Source organism: Canis lupus, chromosome 2 (assembly GCF_011100685.1).
Source record: "Canis lupus familiaris isolate Mischka breed German Shepherd chromosome 2, alternate assembly UU_Cfam_GSD_1.0, whole genome shotgun sequence".
NCBI classification, from domain to species: Eukaryota; Metazoa; Chordata; class Mammalia; order Carnivora; family Canidae; genus Canis; species Canis lupus.
This window is the reverse complement of record NC_049223.1, coordinates 28510588-28530494: the sequence shown is the minus strand read 5'-3', so window position 1 is coordinate 28530494 and position 19907 is coordinate 28510588. Positions and strand designations below refer to the sequence as shown.

The following is a 19907-nucleotide window of genomic DNA, read 5'->3' as shown; positions in this document are numbered from 1 at the left end:
GGTGGATCGCCTACAGGCAGCCCCTACACTCTTTCCTTATTTCCTTCTTCCAGTGGGTTTTGTGGGCTCAGGCCTTCCCAGTGTACCCTCACACCACAGATTGAAGTGTGTCCCCTCAAAATTCATATATTGAAGCCCTAACCCCCAAAGTGAGTGTGCCTGGAATGAGGGAGTAATTAAGGTTAAATGAAGTCATATGGGTGGGAAGCTGGTCCAATAGAATTAGCATTCTTCTAAACAGAAACAGCAGAGAGCTCTTCCATGTGAGGACGTGGCAAGAAGGTGCCTGCCTGCAAGCTGGGAAGAAAGCCTTCACCAGAAACTGACCCTGCTGGACCTTGCTTTTGGACTTCTAGCCTCCAGAACTGTTAATAAATAAATTTGTTAGAGTCTGAGTACCTCAGTTTGTGATATTTCATTACAGCAGCTGGAGCCAACTAACCACCTTAAGTCCTTCGGAGGGCAATGTGTAAAATAACAGCAGCAACTCTAATAATGTTTGAACTTGCCTTTATGTAAAGCAAAATTGTTCCCGTTCCTGCTTTGTTTTTACTGTAGTCATATTTTTAACTGGCTAATTTTGAAATCAGCTTTCATTTAATATGTGTGTTGTTCAGTCATTAAAAGCGTATTTAATTGGTCATTCTGAGAGTTTTCTAGGTTTATGGCTTGTTTGGATAATAGAAATGGAAAGTTGAATTGAACTGAGTCAGATTTTAAATGCCATCAGCCTTGGGCTAGGTGTCCTGGGAGGGCTTTGTCAGCACTTTAGATTCAACATCTTGATTCCTGAGGGGGAACTTTAGAGTTGCCTCAACATTTCAAAGACTCTGGACAAGTTGTCAGTTGTATGAGAGCGGGAGAAGCGGATGCCCTTTACATTTAAGTCCAAATAGTTCATAAGAAACAAGTAGACTAGTGGAAAAAAAAAATGGACCTGGTAATCTTTTTAAGTTTAGATTTAAAATCCACTGGTATGTTCTGATGTTGAAAAGTCTTATTCCCATTTCTCAATATAAAGACACCAAGGCTGAAAATTATTTACCTAAATGATTTTTTAAAGCAAGCTGAGATAGGAGATGTCAAAATTCAAAACACCTGTATTCTTGGCCCACTTCTTTTAGAGTTGTTAGCTTCTTGATCACACTGGTACATCTTTCCTTGATCTAAGTAGATGTCAGGACAGCTCATTGGGAGCAGGTGGTTGTTATATGTAATAGGATTTGTAGTACTGTGATTTATGGTTTTTTTTTTTTTGTACTGATACACTGTTTTGCATCCTACAAAAAGGTAAACTAAGACTGCCTAAAATCAAAAATTTTTTAAAGATTATTATTTAGGGAGAGAAAATGGGGGGGAGTAGCAGAGGGAGAGCGAGAGAGAATCCGTAGCCGACTCTGCTGAGCACGGAGCCTAATGCGGGGCTCAATCTCACAACTCTGAGATCATGACATGAGCTGAAATCAAGAGACACTTCACTGACTGAGCCACCCAGGTGCCCCTAAAATCTAAATCTTTAATGACGGCTCTCAGGTGCTTCTTATGTCCCTACATTAGTTTATCCGAGGAGCTCCCAGTGCCCATCTGTGGCATTACCAGTTCTGCATTGATTCTGGGCTATCATGGATAGGGATCTGACTCCTATGGTGGTGATTTCTGGGGACTGCTGCAGAGGTGATGACAGTCTGAATTCTGAGTTATAGGGTGAAAAATGCATCCATTTTTTTTCCCAGTGAACAGAGGAAAGTGATGTGGCAGGGGAGCTGGTCTGCATCATTTTAAATACTGCCTAAGAGGTTCACTCAGCAGGCAGCGAGTAGTGAGATGGAGCATCATGAAAGTGGAGTTTGGTACAGTAGCTGGGCCAGGGAATAGACTGAACAGCCTGTGTATCAAGGGCTGCCACCAAAAATGTCCCCACCAAATAGTACTTTGAAAAGACCCACTAGAATGCTCCACAATAGTGGTGGCCTTAACAACCCACCAGGTTCAGAGTATGAAGCCACCCAGACAAAAGAACAATTGTTTCTCCTTATCCCTCCGTTCTCTCCCTACTTTTAACTGGGTATGACCTGAAATAGAAACTCAAGAATTAGGAAGAGAACAGTTGGAGGACACAGCTGACCACAATATGACCACATTCCCTTCTCCAAAGGTGATTGGCTGCCAGCCCTGAACATGATGGAGGAGAGGCATTAGAAGTCTTTGCGTTAGGGATTAGGTTGATGTGATGACTTCTGTCTGGGGTTGAACAGTTTTAATTTCTAAACTGAGATTTTTATGGCTTAGGAATGATGAAAGATTTGTCTTTCACCGAAGAGTGAACAGGAATGTTGCACGTTCTGTCCAGGTGGGAAGGGGAAGATTAACTGGACCAAGTGGGTTTAATGGGGACAATGGGAAACCAAAGGTTGAGTGTGAAGCCACAAATTGTGCTTGCAAATGGGCCAGTTATATCTGAGAGTGAGGGCATTCGAGAGTCATGGAACTCGGAATGCCTGGGTGGTTCAGTGGTTGAGCGTCTGCCTTTGGTTCAGGTGGTGACCCCGGGGACCTGGGATCAAGTCCCCCATCAGGCTCCCTGCAGGAAGCCTGCTTCTCCCTCTGCCTGGGTCTCTGCCTCTCTGTGTCTTTCATGAATTAATAAACAAATAAAATCTTAAAAGAGTCATGGAACTAGTTTTTGGGCCTTTCTTGTGTAAATTATGCCCATGAATGTTCATCTTCTCATTTTGGTATCTAACGTCCATCCTGTTGGTAACTCGACGCAGATGGTTAACATCCCATTTAAACCCAGTTTGAAAGGACTATTGTTTACCATATATAAATCAGAGCTTAGATCTGTCTGGGAGTACCAATCAGAATACGTAATACTAATCCTATGGAGTCTCCTTGACTTCATTTCTTACCTTCACTAAAAGGTCCTTCGCCTCCTTCTCAAGCCATCGAGGGTAAAAGGGATTGTCCATGCGGATGGAGTGGAAAAGCTCTTCTTCATCTTGCCCATGGAAGGGTGACTGACCAATTAGCATCTCATAGAGGAGAACTCCAAATGACCACCAGTCAACAGAATGGTTATATTTCTGACCCAGCAAGATCTGTGACCAAGAGGTAGAGGTGTAATTAATAAACATGAGGTGGATGAGTGAAAACCCTGCTTGAACTTTTCAACACCACTCAGTAAATAGTTGATGGCAATGACACTATGTGGTTTTAACACCCATCACAGTGAAAACTGCATCTTTTGAGAAGCTAATGATTGGATAGAAATGAGTGGGCAGTGCCAAACTGAGCAAACATTTTTTGATTTTAATTTATACTTTTCCTCTGGCCTTATGTGCAACAAGTGACTTGTACAATTGGCCTTCATTTTCCCACCTGGGATGTGAGGACTTGGGAGGTAGACTTAGACCTAAGCAAACTGGTATCTGCTCTCCTGTGAGTAGCTAAACCAAACCCACATGTTTTACTGACTTCTGCTGACCTGAGACTTTGCATAAACTTTCAGTAGGTAATCACACATCCAGATAAGTCATCTGATCAAATCCATTCCTTAAAACCTGTCCAGACACAGTTGTATGACTAAGGAGTTCCATCTATGGTTTCTGTTAAAAAGTCAAGATATAGTAGGGCACCTGGGTGGCTCAGACGGTTAAATGTCTGACTCATGGTTTTGGCTCGGGTCATGATCTCAGGGTTGGCAGATTGAGCCCCGTGTTAGGCTCCACACTGAACCTGTTTGGGATTCTTTCTCTCCCTCTGCCCTGCACCTACCCCCTCCTTCGCAGCTTAAGTTCTCTCTCTTAGAAAAAAAATTTAGGGAGTATGCCTAGCTCAGTGGCCCCCCTGTATAACAGACTAGGATAACAGACTTCAGATTCAGAAATCCTCTGAGAGTAGTGTCCAGCTTGACAGCAGTGCTTTGAGTAGAACTGATCTGATCTGTCCTTTAGGGACATGGGTTTAAAGTCTGGGATCCCACCTAACAAAAAGATTTCTACCCTTTCACCAATCCACTCTCCTGGTAGGAAAGACTGTATTCTGGCCTTTCAGCTGCTTCCTTGTTTAATGTTAGAAGGTAGAGAGCATACACGTGACTGTGCTTGATGCTTGTCATCCTAACAAACTGAGCTGTGACCTTCTCTAAAACTGTGCAAGTGTCCATCAGCAGATGAATGGATAAACAGTGTGGTCTATACATACAGTGAAATATTATTCAGCCTTAAAACAGAATGAAATCCTGACACATGATACAACCTAGATAAACCTTGAGGACATTGTGCTAAGTGAAATAAGGCAGACTTAAAAAGACAAATACTGTAATGATTCCACTTATATGAGGTCCCTAGAAGAGTCTTATTTATAGGGACAGGAAGGAGAGTGATGGTTGCTGGGGTTTGGGGAAATGGGGAGTTGTTTAATGGATATAGAGTTTGAATTGTGCCAGATAAAAAATTCTAGAGACTGGCTGTACAATAATGTGAATGTATTTAATACTAACTGAATAATATTCTTAAGAATGGTAAAATGGTATATTTTATAGTATGTATATTTTGCCTCAATTAAAACCAGTACACCGTAGGAATACAATAACAATTTGTTAAATGAAGAAGAGGAGATTAAGATTTGTAGGGAATCAGAAAAGACCCCGAACAGCCAGAGGAATATTGAAAAAGAAAACCAATGCCAGGGGCATCACAATGCCTGATTTCAAACTGTATTACAAAGCTGTGATCATCAAGATAGTGTGATAATGGCACAACAACAGACACATAGATCAATGGAATGGAGTAGAGAACCCAGAAGTGGATCCTCAACTCTACAGTCAACTCATCTTTGACAAAGCAGGAAAGACTATCCATTGGAAAAAGGACAGTCTCTTCAATAAATGGTGTTGGAAAAATTGGACATCCACATACAGAAGAATGAAACTGGATTGTTCTCTTACACCAGACACAAAGATAAACTCAAAATGGTTGAAAGATCTAAATGTGAGACAAGAATCCATAAATCCTAGAGGACAACACAAGCAACATCCTTTTTGAACCCGGCTGCAACAACTTCTTGCAAGACACATCTATGAAGGCAAGGGAAACAAAATAAAGATGAACTATTGGGACTTAAGATAGAAAGCTTCTGCACAGCAAAGGAAACAATCAACAAAACTAAAAGACGACCTACAGAATGGGAGAAGATATTCACAAATGACATATCAGATAAAGGGCTAGCATCCAAGATCCATAAAGAACTTATTGAACTCAACACTCAAGAAACAAACAATCCAGTCATGAAATGGTTAGAAGACATGAACACACATTTCTCCAAAGAACAACTACTCAGCCAGCAGAAAGGATGAACACCCACCATTTGATTTGATGTGGATGGAACTGGAGGCTATTGTGCTGAGTGAAATAAGTCAATTGGAGGACAATCATCATATGGTTTCACTTATATGTGGAATATAAGAAATAGTGAAAGAGACTATAAGAGAAGGAGGGAAACTGGGGAAAAAATAGAGAGGGAGACAAACCATGAGACTCCTGACTCTGGGGAACAAAGGGTTACAGAAGGGGAGGAGGGTAGGGGGATGGGGTGACTGGGTGAAGGGCACTAAGGAGGTCACTAAGGAGGTGGGATGAGCACCGAGTGTTATATGTTGGCAAATTGAACTTAAATAAATTTTTTTTTTTTTTTATGGGACACTCAGGTGGTTCAGTGGTTGAGCATCTGCCTTTGGCTCAGGTCGTGAACCTGGGGTCCTGGGATGAAGTCCCATATTGGGCTCCCTGCAAGGAGCCTGCTTCTCCCTCTGCCTGTGTCTCTGCCTCTCTCTCTGTGTCTCTCATGAATAAATAAATCTTTAAAAAAATATTTTTTTTAAAAAAGAGAAAATCATTGTCTTTCACAATTGCCACTTCCAGGATGGGTTGGGGACGAGCTGCTTTATTACCCAATAGGGAGAAGTGATAATAGTATTGAAGCACAGGATTAAAAAGTGAGACTCTTGGGATGGCCATCCTTCCCGCCCCACAATTTGAGGCCTACCTCAGTGGGCCTCCCTGTGTGAACATATACTCATAAATACACAAAGGTCATTTTACTGTTAGAATTCCTTGTTTGAAATGGAATTTTTTCTTACACGGACCTATGGAATGAATAGTAGAAGTACTATTCAAAAAGCACTGGTTGCTTTTGGAAAGGAAAATGATGCTACATTCTAGACATTCCATGTCCTGGTGCTGGTGAGGCTTGCGATGCAGCAGAATGATGTGCATAGCTTCCATCTCTGACTGCTACCTGACTCCAGGCCTGTCCTGGGGAATCAGATACATCTGGTATGAGTCTCAGGGATATGGCAGGAGTGTCTCTAACACAAGAGTTGATAAGCCACAATGCAACTGTGTCAACCATGCAAAATGTTGTGGGTTCTCTCTCTGGCTCAGTCCCTCATGGTGTAGTTTGGGGCAGATTCTTTCACGGCCCCGCCCCTGCATCTCATTTGTGAAAAGTGGTGATAACATTTGGCTTATTACTGGGTTGCTGTGAGAACCCAGTGAAAAGTAGGCAAGACCGCGTGCTGCATCCTACGGAAATGACTATATGTCCTAGGATAAAGACCTATCTTGGTCAACTGGTACCCATTTGTGAAAATAAAGACTAAGTTGCAGACAGATGTTTGCAATCTGCGGCTGACTTCCAGCATAAAAATGCTAGCCACCATCTGTAACTCAGTTTTTAAATACAAAAGTTGAAGTTTAGAGAAGATGTAGTATTCCTTAAGGGAAAGTTTAAAAGTAGCTGCAGGGAGAAAGATAAAGAAAACGTTTGTGTGCATTTGTATGCACACAATTTTCATTCAGATGCATTTGCCTTAAAAGGGTTGGGAGTGGGGGTGAGGGTGGGGGAGGGGGTAGGGGTGGGCTGCTTCACATGCAATTCTCAGGACATGTCAGAAGGGGGAGCTAAAGCAACCAGAAATTGCTCTGAGCTTCAGGTCTTCATAAACCACTTGATCTGGAAGGACAGATGAAATTTGGAAGACAGGACACAGCTGTGGTGGAAATTAAGTTTTCTAAAGCTAGGTGATGTTCTTTTTGTTTTTGATTTTGTTTTTAAAGATTTTATTTCAGAGAGAGCTAGTGAGAGAGAGAGAGAGCGCGCGCATTGTGCCAGGGCACAAGCAGGGAGGAGGGGTAGAGGGAGAAGCTGATTCCCCACTAAGCAGGGAGCCTGATGCAAGACTCCATCCTAGGACCCTGAGATCATGATCTGAGCAGAAGGCAGATACTTAACCAACTGAGCCACCCAGGTGTCCATAAAGCTAGGTGATGTTAATAAAGAATTTGTTTTAAGTAGGGAGGATGAAGCACAAAGCAGACTCACACAGCCACAACAGAAAGTCTGCAGATATATGCTGACGTGCATTAGGTGTTTGCCATAATTATGTGTTTTATTTATAAGAACTCCTGAGGCGCAGGTCCTGTGATACCTATATAACAAAGGGAGTGATTGGACTTCGGGTGGTTACCTGTCTTATTTAAGATCTCTTAGTGAGCTGAAGTGATATTCTGAAACCTGATCCTTTCATATTTAATGTCTCCTAGATTAAACCGCAACCTAACATGGCTATACTCACATTGTCCATATTTTTTAAAGAAACTGGTAGAGAAACAATGGCTGGAGTGGCTCCTTTTTCTGCTTCACAGCCTCTGCTGCCTTCTTATGGCCTCATCATCTTTTGTCCTGTTTCCTTCCCCAAATGAGTGACACTGGTGCCCTCATTTAGAATTTTAAACAGTAACTGAGGTCTCCAAAGAGGAAAATGGGAAGCCCCTCTCAGAGGGAGTGTGGGGGTGGTTGCATTTGTATGTTTGCTTTCAGCATATTGTAAGGTGTGTTACCATCATTGCTATTACTTATTATCCTGAGGCATGTCGTTTATGTTGTGTGCCCAATTATGTGGATTGCTGGGCTCTCTTTAAACAAAATTCATTTTGGCAAAATGGCAAATCCTTAAAACTTTGTCTGGAGGGAGGCTTGAAGATCATGCTGAAGAATACAAGGATATATAGAATGTAAGAAAATGGTAGCAGAGTGGTCTCTCTGACTCTCAGTACAGCTCTTTGTCACCAACAGTGCCATTCATTGAGACAAGAAAGCTAAAACAATAAAAAAGTCAGATGTATCAAAGACATTGTTTTGAATTATGGAATTATTTGAATTGCAACCACTACTGTCAATGATGAAACTTGCCCAAAATATATACTGTGAAGTCTAAGTGAAACTATGCCTTCATGAGCTATCTTTTCCAGGTATGATGGCCAATGAAACTAAGAATTAAAAACCTAATCAGACTTTTGAATCTCAGGGTGCTAAAACATTAAATTAAAATTTTAAGAAGTTTTTTGATCTCAGTATTTTAATGAATCACAAATGTACTATTCATAAACAATAAAATTTAGTTACTTAAGATAATTTTATTTTGGAGTGCCTGGCTGGCTCTTGATCTCAGGATTCTGAACTTGAGCTCCATGTTGGGTGTAGAGATTATTTAAAAAGTAAAATCTTAAAAAAAATGTATATTTCATTTTTAGTTCAACCTGATTATATTCTTCTCTATGCATGTTTTATAACATATAGGCTATACTGGTTGGCAATAATATGTGTGATTCATATAAAAAGTAGACTGGGGATGCTTTTAAGTGATGAGGGAGCATCTTTTACAAAACTTTAAAACTATGTAAAGAGAATGCCCTGAAGTTGGATGGTGTTGGAGAGCAGAGGGCGTCCAGGCAAGAGATGCTCAGGGCCTGGAGTAGGGTAGCAGCAGGGAAGTTGGTGAGGGAATTGGAGAATCAATGGAGGTCAAATCAAAGGGATTCATTTTGAGGATTGAGAAGGAATCAAGGGAGATTCTTAATTCAGTCACAAGACTGGGGAGGGGAAAGAATAGACGTCCCTGAGGGCTACATTTTGGCGTTTGGATTTGGGAAAGGTAAGAAAGATAAAACTCAGATTATTCCTAGCTTTCTAGCCAGGTGAGTAGATGAATAGGTGTGTAATTTACCAAAACAGGGATAAAGGAGAAGGGTGGGGTGGGGCGGAGCAGGTTCAACAGAGAAAGTGAGTTTGAGACCTGTTATATTTGAATGGCCTGTGATAGCTGGAGCAAGAAGTTTGGGCTGGCCATATTGAGTTTGGAGTTAGAACCATAGTCCTAAGTACTATCTCTCATGGAAAATCTATAGTAGGAAGACAAGGGGGCCCAGAACGGAAGAGTGTGAAGACAAGCATGCTGGAAGATGAGAGAGACTGAAGTTGCAAAGAGAGAAGTTGGTTGCTGACGCTATATTCTGGAAGATGCAGAAGGAATCAGAACCAGGGAAAGGCTCTGGTGTAAGGAATTTGCAGACAAGAAAGTTGAAGTTCAATCAAAATTAAATACCAAATAAGCACAGGACAAAGCCAACATATTTCTTAGACTCAGGGTGCCACAATTATGCGAGCAATGACAGACTTGCTAAGTTTTGACCAAAGAAATCAGAATTCCATCACTATCGAACAACCATCCCCTTTTTCCACATTGATTGATATTCATTCATCCTTCTGAAAGATATTTTATTAGCAGTGCAATGTGTCAAGCGCCATGCTTGTTCCTTGAATATAAAATTGCATAAGATCACACTAATCTATACATATGATAAAATGATACAGAACTATATATACGTTGTACCAATATCCATTCCCTGGTTTTGGTATTGTACCATAGTTAGAGAAGATGTAGCCATTGGGGGAAACTAGAGAAAAGGGGTGTGTGTGTGTGTGTGTGTGTATACATATACATATACACACATACATATATATACACATACACACATATATACACACACACACATATGACATTTCTGTACTATTTGTGCAACTTCTTGTTAATCTATAATTTCAAAATAAAAACTTAAAAAGTAAATAGCTTGACTTTAGAGCAATCAACCAGGAGCACAGGGAGATTGAGATAAAAAAGGCAATGAAGATGAGTGTTTTGCTATGAGAAGGCTCAAGTGGTAGGGGATGTCCAACCTCCCTGGGGTTGACAGCTGGGGAGGACTCCATTACCAGGGGGCACATGGATAGAGTACTACTGCTGGATGCCTTCTGAGCAACTTCCATTCTTCTAAGGGCTTAGAATATGAGCTCCTCACCCTTTTTTTTTTAAAAAAAAAAAAACACTTTCGGGATGCCTGGGTGGCTCAGTGGTTCAGCGTCTGCCTTCAGCTCAGGACCTGATCCCAGGTCCAGGGATCAAGTCCCACATTGGGCTCCTTGTGAGCCTACTTCTCCCTCTGCCTGTGTCTCTGCCTCTCTCTGTGTGTCTCTCATGAATGAATAAATGAATGAATAAGTAAATCTTTTAAAAAACAAAACAACTTTTATAGGCTTTTCCATTTTTTTTTTTTTTGGCTTTTCCATTTTACTCTTAAAATGTCACTGACCATAAATATCCTCCTCATTTTACAGAAGAGGGGATGAGGGTCAGCAGACTTCAGCAATCTGGTCACATGACACGAGAGAGCTTAGAAACCAGAGTTTAGGTTTTTCTGGTCCCAAGGTGAAATCACTGGACTTATTCAGGTGGATACTTATGAGCCTGTTCAGTGACCACCTGGATCTTCACTGTTGTTTCCTCCGGCTGGTCTGAGTGGAGTGAATACAGCTTAAGGCTGTGGTAAGGAGGAGCCAGGGCTATGGAGGATATGCTGAGCCATTCAAGACTTAGACTAACTAGTCAGCTGAGCACTCATCAAATAATAATATAGCCCTGTGTGCAGCCATATTTATGAAATACTCAGAAAAACAAATATAAATCCTGAAACAAACTACTTAAATTCTTTGGATTTTTTTTTTTCAGGAGAGGAAAGAGCAGTGATGCTTGGCTTGGGACATGTGGGGCTGGGCAAGGGCCCGTGCACACCATTCGGGCAACACATCCCTACCTCTGGGGCAATGTAGTCAGGGGTTCCGCAGAAAGTGTTTGTCTTGGCATCTCCTAACATGTTCTCCTTGCACATTCCAAAGTCTGCTATTTTGATATGTCCATCTTTGTCTAACAGGATGTTATCTAGCTTCAGGTCTCTGAAAAACAAAAGCAAAGCAAAATCTCACTTTAATAAATACATATTTTGTTAAAATAGAATTGCCACATGAGGGGCATTCACTTGTCCCATCACAGCCTAAGATGATCATGGGCACATAATTTGCTGCTCCTCTTCTTCCCTTTCAACCCTGTTCTTCAATCTATGGCTCTGTCCATGGGCTCACTGCCTTCTCCTTGGTGGTTCTTCCTTGACTAGTGTCTCGTGATTGGGACTTGACCTGGCTCTACTTGGCTCAGGTCAGCTTTCTCAGGCTGGACTCTGACAGACTTTTGCATCCCCCATGCCCAGTGAAATGCTTGGTGCATCTCTGGAGCTATGGATGGATGGCTGCATGGGTGGTGGGACAGGAAATGTGTTTTCTCTCCAGTGTAGCATCTTTCAGTTTTAAGGTGGCTTCAAGAAACTATATTGGGATGTAAAGAAATAGCTAGTGATGAAATGCCATCTGGGTTTGTAGTTGGGGATGGTCTGACATAGGGTCGTATTTAATACTACACAACATGTACACCTGTCTACTTGTGTACAAGATAGCGGTGTGGGTAGCACTGACTTTTCAGGGGAATGGTTCAAGTTTTCTGATTCCTCTTTCTGACTGACCAAGTGCAGCTCAATATACTAACAATAGGCAAGACATGGGCTTGGGACTCTTTATCCCAGTTTCTTTCTTTCTTTTTCTTTTTTAAAGATTTTATCTATCTATCATCTTATTTATTTATTTATTCATTCATTCATTCATTCATTCATTCATTTGAGAGTGAGCGAGAGAGAAAGAGAGAGGGAGAAGCAGGCTCCGTGCAAGGAGCTCGATGTGGGATTTCATCCTGGGACTCCAGGATCATGCCCTGGGTCGAAGGTAGGTGCTAAATTGCTGAACCACCCAGGGATCCCCTCAGTTTCTTTCTTTTATGGAGAGGGAAGAAAGGCCTGAAAAATATACTCATTTTATGTGATTTTTCATGTATTTCTGTTTCTTTGTGGATAAATTATACTGCACCTAATTCCAAGACTGATGGAGGAAGACTGCTCCTAACTAAGAATAATTCTAGAACCAGAATCCATCTGATGCTGGAAACCATATCAATAAATTCCTCTTTACTTAGAGAACTAGTACCCTTGTAGATTACCCATTCCATTTTTAGGTAAATGTGACTGATAAGATTAAAAACAAAAACAAATTATGCCTCCCTATGATTGTACTAGATCACTATTATTACACATGATATTCTGAATATTTGGAAAGTGACTTCAAGTTTTGTCTTGTCTTTCCTTCACCGAGGTCAAGAATTTTGTTCCTCATATGGCCTGGTGTTCAGATGCTTTAGCATTCTGGCCCCTGCCCTCCAAATAGCTTGAATTCATCAGTTTTCTCCTTAAAATTTGGTGCTGAGACTGGAACCAGTATCCTCCAGAGATATAATCGAATTGTGCCAATGACCGTGGGTGGCACTGATAGCTTCTGTCCTGACTCCCTTGCTCCTTCCTGCTGCAACCTAGGGGTTTCCCTGCTAGGTCCTAACACTCGGTTACTGTAGCGGTTAGTAGTGAGCTTACTATGAACTAAAAAGTCCAGGTGTCTTTTTCTTTTCCTACACAAATTGCCATTATGCCAATTTCTTCTCACTCTTACCAGTGAAATTCATGTTTTAAAGATCATCCAAGTACTACACTTGACATCAATTGCTTTAAACTTTTTTTTAGTTGATGGTAGCTTATGAATCCTAGTTTGTTATATAACATCCAGGTTTCTTTTCCTTTATGTCCTCTGCCCTTGGATTTCTGAATTTTCTGAAACCCAAGCTTAGGACATGTGGCAGTGATGGCTACCATGGTCTTCCTTATTAGTGAAGGTGACTTCGGAGAAAATAGGAACAGCTGTCGGTTTACTCTTTTCTGTACCTCCTCTTGGAGAATTTGCTTAGCATTTTCTTCTCAAAGATCCTGCTCCCAAAGGGCCTCGCAAGTAGCCCTGTCTCCTCCGCCTCAGGTGACTAGATTCAGCTGGATCATTCAGGTTTTCTTTTGGGGGATGTTGGGGCTGTGAGAAGGCAGCACTAATTGGTCTCTCTGTCTCCGTTAGGTTTCTGATAAGGGCTGCTGATGGATGTCCTCCAGCATGCCCTTGAGGAACGGATGACCAGTTAGAAAAGTGAAGTGGCTAGGCCAAGAGCAGAGACAGAGCCTATGTAAACCCAAAGAGAGATAGTGATGAGAGAGAAGTTACTTGGTTTCTGATGGGTCTGTGCTCTCGGTTATAGTTTCTCAAGGAGGCTGAGATTTTGCTTAAGCAAAAGTTTGAGTGGTCTTCAGTATTCATATTAGCCTGAGGTTCCCATCACTGTTTGCTTTGCTTCTCATTAAACCCTTCATGAGGGTGGAAATGTGTATTGTTTGCTGTCCACTGTATGGGACACCTTGGGCAGGAGGGTAGCACATATGGAGCATTCAATACATGTTCGCTGAATGAATCGTCACCTACCAGGGACTGGCTCAACACCAGCAATTAGGAGTTGCAATGAAGTTCAGAGTCACTGTTCCCTTCCATTGCTCTCTCCACCTTCTGCTAGAGTAAATTAGCTACAGAGAATGAGCATGGAATGCAGCTGTGTTCTGGTGGAGTGACACTATTACCAGATGTCCCTAGAGTTGACATCTTCCATCTGGGCTAGCTTGGTCCATAATCCCCATAAACCAGGGCATCACTGACTGTTCCTGTCTGGTTGGGTAGCCAGAGTATCTCCAGAGGGACACGTGAATATGTATCTCACATTCATATCCATACTGGTTCTGTTTCTCTCTCATCCTAACTCAAATGTTGTCACACTTTTATTATCAGGACAAATATATCTGTCCAATATGTCTGTCTTTCCTTAGGTCTTCTACCTTCCTGTTCCTTAATTTTTTTCTGTTCCTTAATTTTAATTAAGTACACTTTCATTGTGATTTATGAATTCCAATAAATCCAAGTATAGGTTATGTTACTCCTTATGCCAAAACTACAGATTCATTTTCTAATCTACACTCTATGCAATGTTGGCATCATTTTGGGTTTCTGCTACATGGAACATATTGCATCATTTATAGCCATGTACACATGTTCCTAGAAATTTGGCTAAAGGATGATTTGGGGGTCATAAATAGGGAGCCAGATATCCAGCTACAGTGCTATATGTAAATCCTGAGGATAGTGAATATTGTGTCTAATATTCGTATTGGATTTTCTTGCTCTCACATCCATTTCATCATTTTATTCTCACAACAGCCCTCTGACCTGGAATTATTATTTGTATTCACATTTTTTTTTTGACTGAAAGCAAGGCTCTTAAGGGTTGTATAATTTATTCCAGCTCACACAATTAGGGAGCCAGGATGCAAACCCAGGCCTTCTCTTCTACATCCTCTTAAACCAAGCTTGCCTACTCTTTCTCATTGAACTGAATTTGCTAACATCCAGGGTCTTCTGTGACTACACGGGTGAATTTTAATCAATCCTAAAAATAAATGTTCTCTGGGCCTCAGGCTAGGAAAATGAGCATCATGTTTGATTTTCATTCCACCCTCTAAGGTGAACCAAGTGTTAAGGATTGGGAGAGAAAAGGTCAATGATGTTTTGAGAGATTAAGTTAGAATGTGAAAGGTCCAGAGGTCTGCCCTGCAGAGCCAGACCTCCATGAGGAAAAGGAATGAGGGCAGAGGAAGACTAACTGGAAATGCCACAGAACCCAAAGGCCAGAGCATTCACAGGTACATCAGCTATTCACTCCACATATATACCTTACAGAACACCAGCTCAGCCAAGCTACCTCCTCACTGAGCCTCCATGACTTATCTGGAAAATGGGTATAATGATGCCTGTCTTGCTTATCCCGCAGTACGTTTGTGAGCTTCAAATGAGGTAATTCATGTGAAAGCATTTGTAAGTGGCTTCAAATATAAGGGTTGGGCCAGTGCTATCACTAATAAGATATCATCTTAAGAGGGATTTCAGTTCTAAGATTGGAGATTCTCTTATCTTTCTTTGTCTGCATATTTCCCAGCTCCTCATTTTTACATTTAACCCAAACCAGGGCTGAGACATCTTTTAAGATGTCACCATTTTTATAACACTGGCAGATGGTAAATGATGATGTTAGCACCTGCTTCTCTACTTCTCTCAGCCTCAGTTTTTGGGATTCTTTAGCCATAACCTTTCCAATAAAACTGAACCCATTTGTTTAGTGTTCCTTCCTTGACCTCCTTACTTCTGTTTCTGTGCCTTTTCTGGAATCACGTCTTCTGTCTGCAAAGGCTCTGTTCCTCTAAAAAAAAAATCCCCTTTCTGATAGGTTTTTTTTTTTTTTTTTTGGCAAACCCTCCCCTAATTCTGAGGACACCATTTTTCTTCCTGTTGACACTTTTAATTAGAATCTTACTCACTTGGACTTTTTTTTTTTTTTTGAGTGTAGTTTCATGTACTTATACTTTACCTCCAAAAATTATAAAATAAAAACCCAGGAAGTGCCTGCATTAGGCATCCAGGGCTTGGAACTTCAGTAGCTTTTGTGCATGCCACAATGCTTAACAAAGGGCCACACATTCCAGGGCTATTCCATCTACATCACCAGCCATATGGGGTTGAATGGTGGCTCCTGAAAAGATAAGCTCATATCCTTAATTAAGGATCTTGGAATGAGATCATCTTGGATTATCTTGATGGCCAAGTATCTTCCAAAGAGATATACAATGAAGACAGAAGAGGTGCAGGGAAATGAGAAGGCTGTGGGAAGACAGAGGCAGACAGGAAGGATGCCACCCAAAGCCAAGGAGCGCCTGAGCCACCAGATGCCAGAACAGGCAAGGAAGCATTCTCCTTGAGAGCCTTGGGAAGTAGGATGGTCCTGCTATCAGCTTGGTTTTAGAGCTCTGGGCTCTAGAACTGTGAGGGAATAAACTTCTGTTGGCTTAAGCTGTCAACTGTGTGGTAATTCTATAGGAATGCTTTAAAACTAACATACCTCTTTGATGAACAAACCCAGACTTCATAAATCCAAGTGGTCAGAAGAAGGAAATTAATAGAATCCCCTTGTTAACTTAGTTGCCAAATGGACAGTTTGGGTCAGTAAAGTTACACATAGGGAGCTGAATGGTTTTTAATGCAAGCCAGTCTCAGTCTCATGTACTTGCTAGATGATGACCTCTTCTTAGCTTTAATTATTTGATGGTATCTTTCAAGGTCTCTCTACAACTTCAGTGAATACACTACTAAATAAACCCAATATTCTGTCTTGGTGCATAAAATTCTGTCTTATTGGTTCATGATTTCTCATACATGGACATAGGAAGGGCCCTCAGGTGGGTACAGTTTGTGACAGTAAAGACAGTTAAGGATGCTATTGGTCTTTTTGTTCTGAATGTCAATTTATAAGGTGAAATGTTAGAGAAAAGCACTGTGCTATGGAGAAGTGGACTATACGGGGGCATGTGGGCTTTTCTCTCAAGAGGTTTCTTTCAGCTCTAAGATGTCTTGCTCTTTCTAATCTTCTTCCCTCTCTCCCTCCAATCCATGCAACCTACACAAGCTACTGAGACCTCAGTGCTGGTATATTTTGTATATATTACAGGCATTACAGATGTAAAGAGAAAAAAACCCATAGATTCAGATCAGGGTTTTCAATGTTCTGATGGGTATTTTTCAATTTTCCTGGAGATTAAGGAATTGTACAAAACAACTTTTTCATGTTATTTTTGTACAGAGACCAGAAACAACCCAAACCCCCCCCAAAACCAGCCCCATTATATCCAAAGATTGCCAAAGAGACTGCTTAAGAAGAATGACTTGCACACCTCCCCTAAGACTATTCTGTGACTTGAAATAGGGCAACTCTCCTGTGACTATGCCCTCCAGGAATGGAGAGTTTTTTTTTTTTAAAAGATTTTATTTATTTATTCATGAGAGAGACAGAGAGAGGCAGACACACAGGCAGAAGGAGAAGCAGGCTCTGTGCAAGGAACCTGATGCACAACTCAAATCTGGGAATCTGGGATCACGCCCTTAGCCAAAGGCAGATGCTCAACCACTGAGCCACCCAGGTGTCCCATGGAGAGGTTTTTCAAAGTGTTTGCAGCCTACCCTGTAAGTATCTCAATATTGACCATCTCTGATGGAATGTTTCTGGGTTATATTACACAGTTTGCAACCTTCAACACTCAGTGTGGAGCATCATTTAACCTTTCTTTTGTGGAAGTATAGTTGACAGAGAATATTATATTTTTCAGGTGTACAACATAGTCATTCAACAATTCCATACCCTATGCTATGTTCACCATGAGTGTAGTCACCACTTGTCCCCATACGACACTTTAGCAAGATTGTTGACTATATTCCCCATGCTGTAATTTTCATCTCTGTGATTTATTTGCTTTATAACTGGAAGTTTGTACCTCTTAATCTCCATTTATTTCACCGATCCTCCCTGCCAGTCTCCCCTCTGGCAACTAGCAGTTTTCTAGCACTTTTAAGAATCTGTTTCCGGGGCATCTGGGTGGCTCGGGCAGTTAAGCGTCTGCCTTCTGCTCAGGTCATGAGGTCCAGGTCCTGGGATTGAGCCCCATATTGGGCTCCCAGCTCAGCAAGGAGGCTGCTTCTTCCTCTCCCTCTTTTTGTGCTCTCTCTCAAATGAATTAAAAAAAAAAAAAAAGAATCTGTTTCGATTATGAGTCTGTTTCTGGTTTGTTTGGTTGTTTTTTTAGATTCCACGTATAAATGAATTCATATGGCATTGTCTTTTTATACTTAGCATAATATCCTCTGGATTCACATTTCATAAATGGCAAGATTTCATTCTTTTATATGTTTGAGTAATATTCCATTGTATATTTATAGAATATCTTTTTTTATTAATTCATCTATTGACGGATAGTCCTGTTGCTTTGATAGCTTGGCTACTGTAAGTAATGCTGCAGTAAACATATGGGTGCATGTGACTTTTCAAATTCGTGTTTTTGTTTTCTTTGGATACATACTAGAAGTGGTAATACTGGGTGATATGGTATTTATATTTTTAATTCTTTTAGGAACCTTCATCCTCTTTTCCATAGTCTTTTTGATTTTAGACCTTCTGATGGGTGTCAGGTAATACCTTATTGTGGTTTTGATTTGTATTTCCTTGATGATTAGGGGTGTTGAGCACCTTTTGTGTTTCTTGGCCATGTGTTCTTCATAAAAATGAATATTCATGTACTTTGCCCATTTTAATCAGATTATTTTTTGGTATTGTATGAGTTTTTTATATATTTCTGATATTATTGCACACATTGCAATTATCTCTTATTGCATATATTATTTGTCAATATCTTCTTCCATTCAGTAGGTTGCCTTTCTGTTTTGTTGATGGTTTCCTTGCTGTGAAAAAGCTTCTTAGTTTGATATAGTCCCAACAGTTTCTTTTTGCTTTTGTTTCCCTTGTCTTTGGAGTCAGATTTAAAAAACGCCATTAAGTCTGATGTCAAAGAGCCTTATTTTCTATGTTTTCTTCTAGGAGTCTTATGGCTTCTGGTCTAAAATTCAAGGATTTATCCATTTTGATTTTTTTGTGTATGGTGTGAGAAAGTGGTCCACTTTCCTTCTTTTGCATGTAGCTGCCCAGTTTTCCCAACACCAGTTATTGAAGTTTTTACTTCGTTTGTCATAAATTAGTTGGCCATATATGCATGGATTTATTTCTGAACCTTCTATCCTAGTCCACTGATCTTTGTATCTGCTTTTGTCTTAATACCATATTGTTTTGATTACTATAGCTTTGTAGTAGAGTTTGAAATCAGTTTGATACAGCTTTATTTTTCTGTCTCAAGAATGTTTTGGCCATTTGGGTTCTTTTGTGGTTCCATAGAAATTTTAGAATTTTTTGTTCTAGTTTGGTGAAACATGACATTGGAATTTTGGCAGGAATTACACTGACTGACTCTGCAGATTGCTTTGGGTAGTATGGACATCTTAACAGTGTGCTCCAAACCATGGGCGCCAAATATCTTTCCTTTTATTTGTCATCTTCAATTTCTTTCATCAGTGTATTACAGTTTTCAGTGTACATATCTCTAACGTCCTTGGTTAAATTTATTCCTACGTATTTTCTTATGTAATTGTAAATGGGATTATTTTCTTGATTTCTCTGATACTTCATTATTAGTATATAGAAATGCAACAGATTCTATATTAATATACTAATTATTAATTTTGTATCCTGCAACTTTATTGAATTCATTTGTTAGTTCTAATAGTTTTTTTCCTGGGATCTTCAGGGTTTTTTTTTTACATATAGTATCATGTCGTCTGCAAATAATGAGTTTTACTTCTTTCTTGCCAATATAAATGTTTCTTTTTCCTGTCTGATTCTAGTACTATGTTGAATAACAGTGGCATGAGTGGACATCCTTGTCTTGTTCCTGATTTCCTGATCTTAGTCAAATGCTTTTACTACATCTACTGAAAAGATCATATGATTTTTATTTTTCATTTTGTTAATGTGGCATATCATATTGATTAGCAGTTATGTATCCTTGCATTCCTAGAATAAATCCTATTTGATCATGGTGAATGATCTTTTTAAAGTATTGCTGAATTTGATTTTTTGATTACTGAATCAATTTCGTTATTCATAATCGGTTCAGATTTTCTATTTCTTCTTGACTCAGTCTTGGAAGACTGTATATTTGTAGAAATTTATCCATTTCTTCTAGGTTGTCCCAATTTGTTGGCATGAAATTTTTTTGTAGTAGTCT

General features: G+C 40.3%; 1 protein-coding gene across 4 annotated transcripts in view; it reads right to left on the bottom strand.

Moving 5' to 3' along the window:
* The window catches only part of PRKCQ (protein kinase C theta), a 173574-nt gene that overhangs the window by 8411 nt on the left and 145256 nt on the right, over positions 1 to 19907 (bottom strand). For all 4 annotated transcript variants that reach the window (XM_038530178.1, XM_038530179.1, XM_038530181.1 and 1 more), the window contains 2 exons: positions 10992 to 11130; positions 2910 to 3098 (listed from right to left, as the gene is read on the bottom strand). In XM_038530178.1, the coding sequence (XP_038386106.1) occupies positions 2910 to 3098; positions 10992 to 11130 (328 nt within the window). The remainder of the gene's footprint in view (positions 1 to 2909; positions 3099 to 10991; positions 11131 to 19907) is intronic.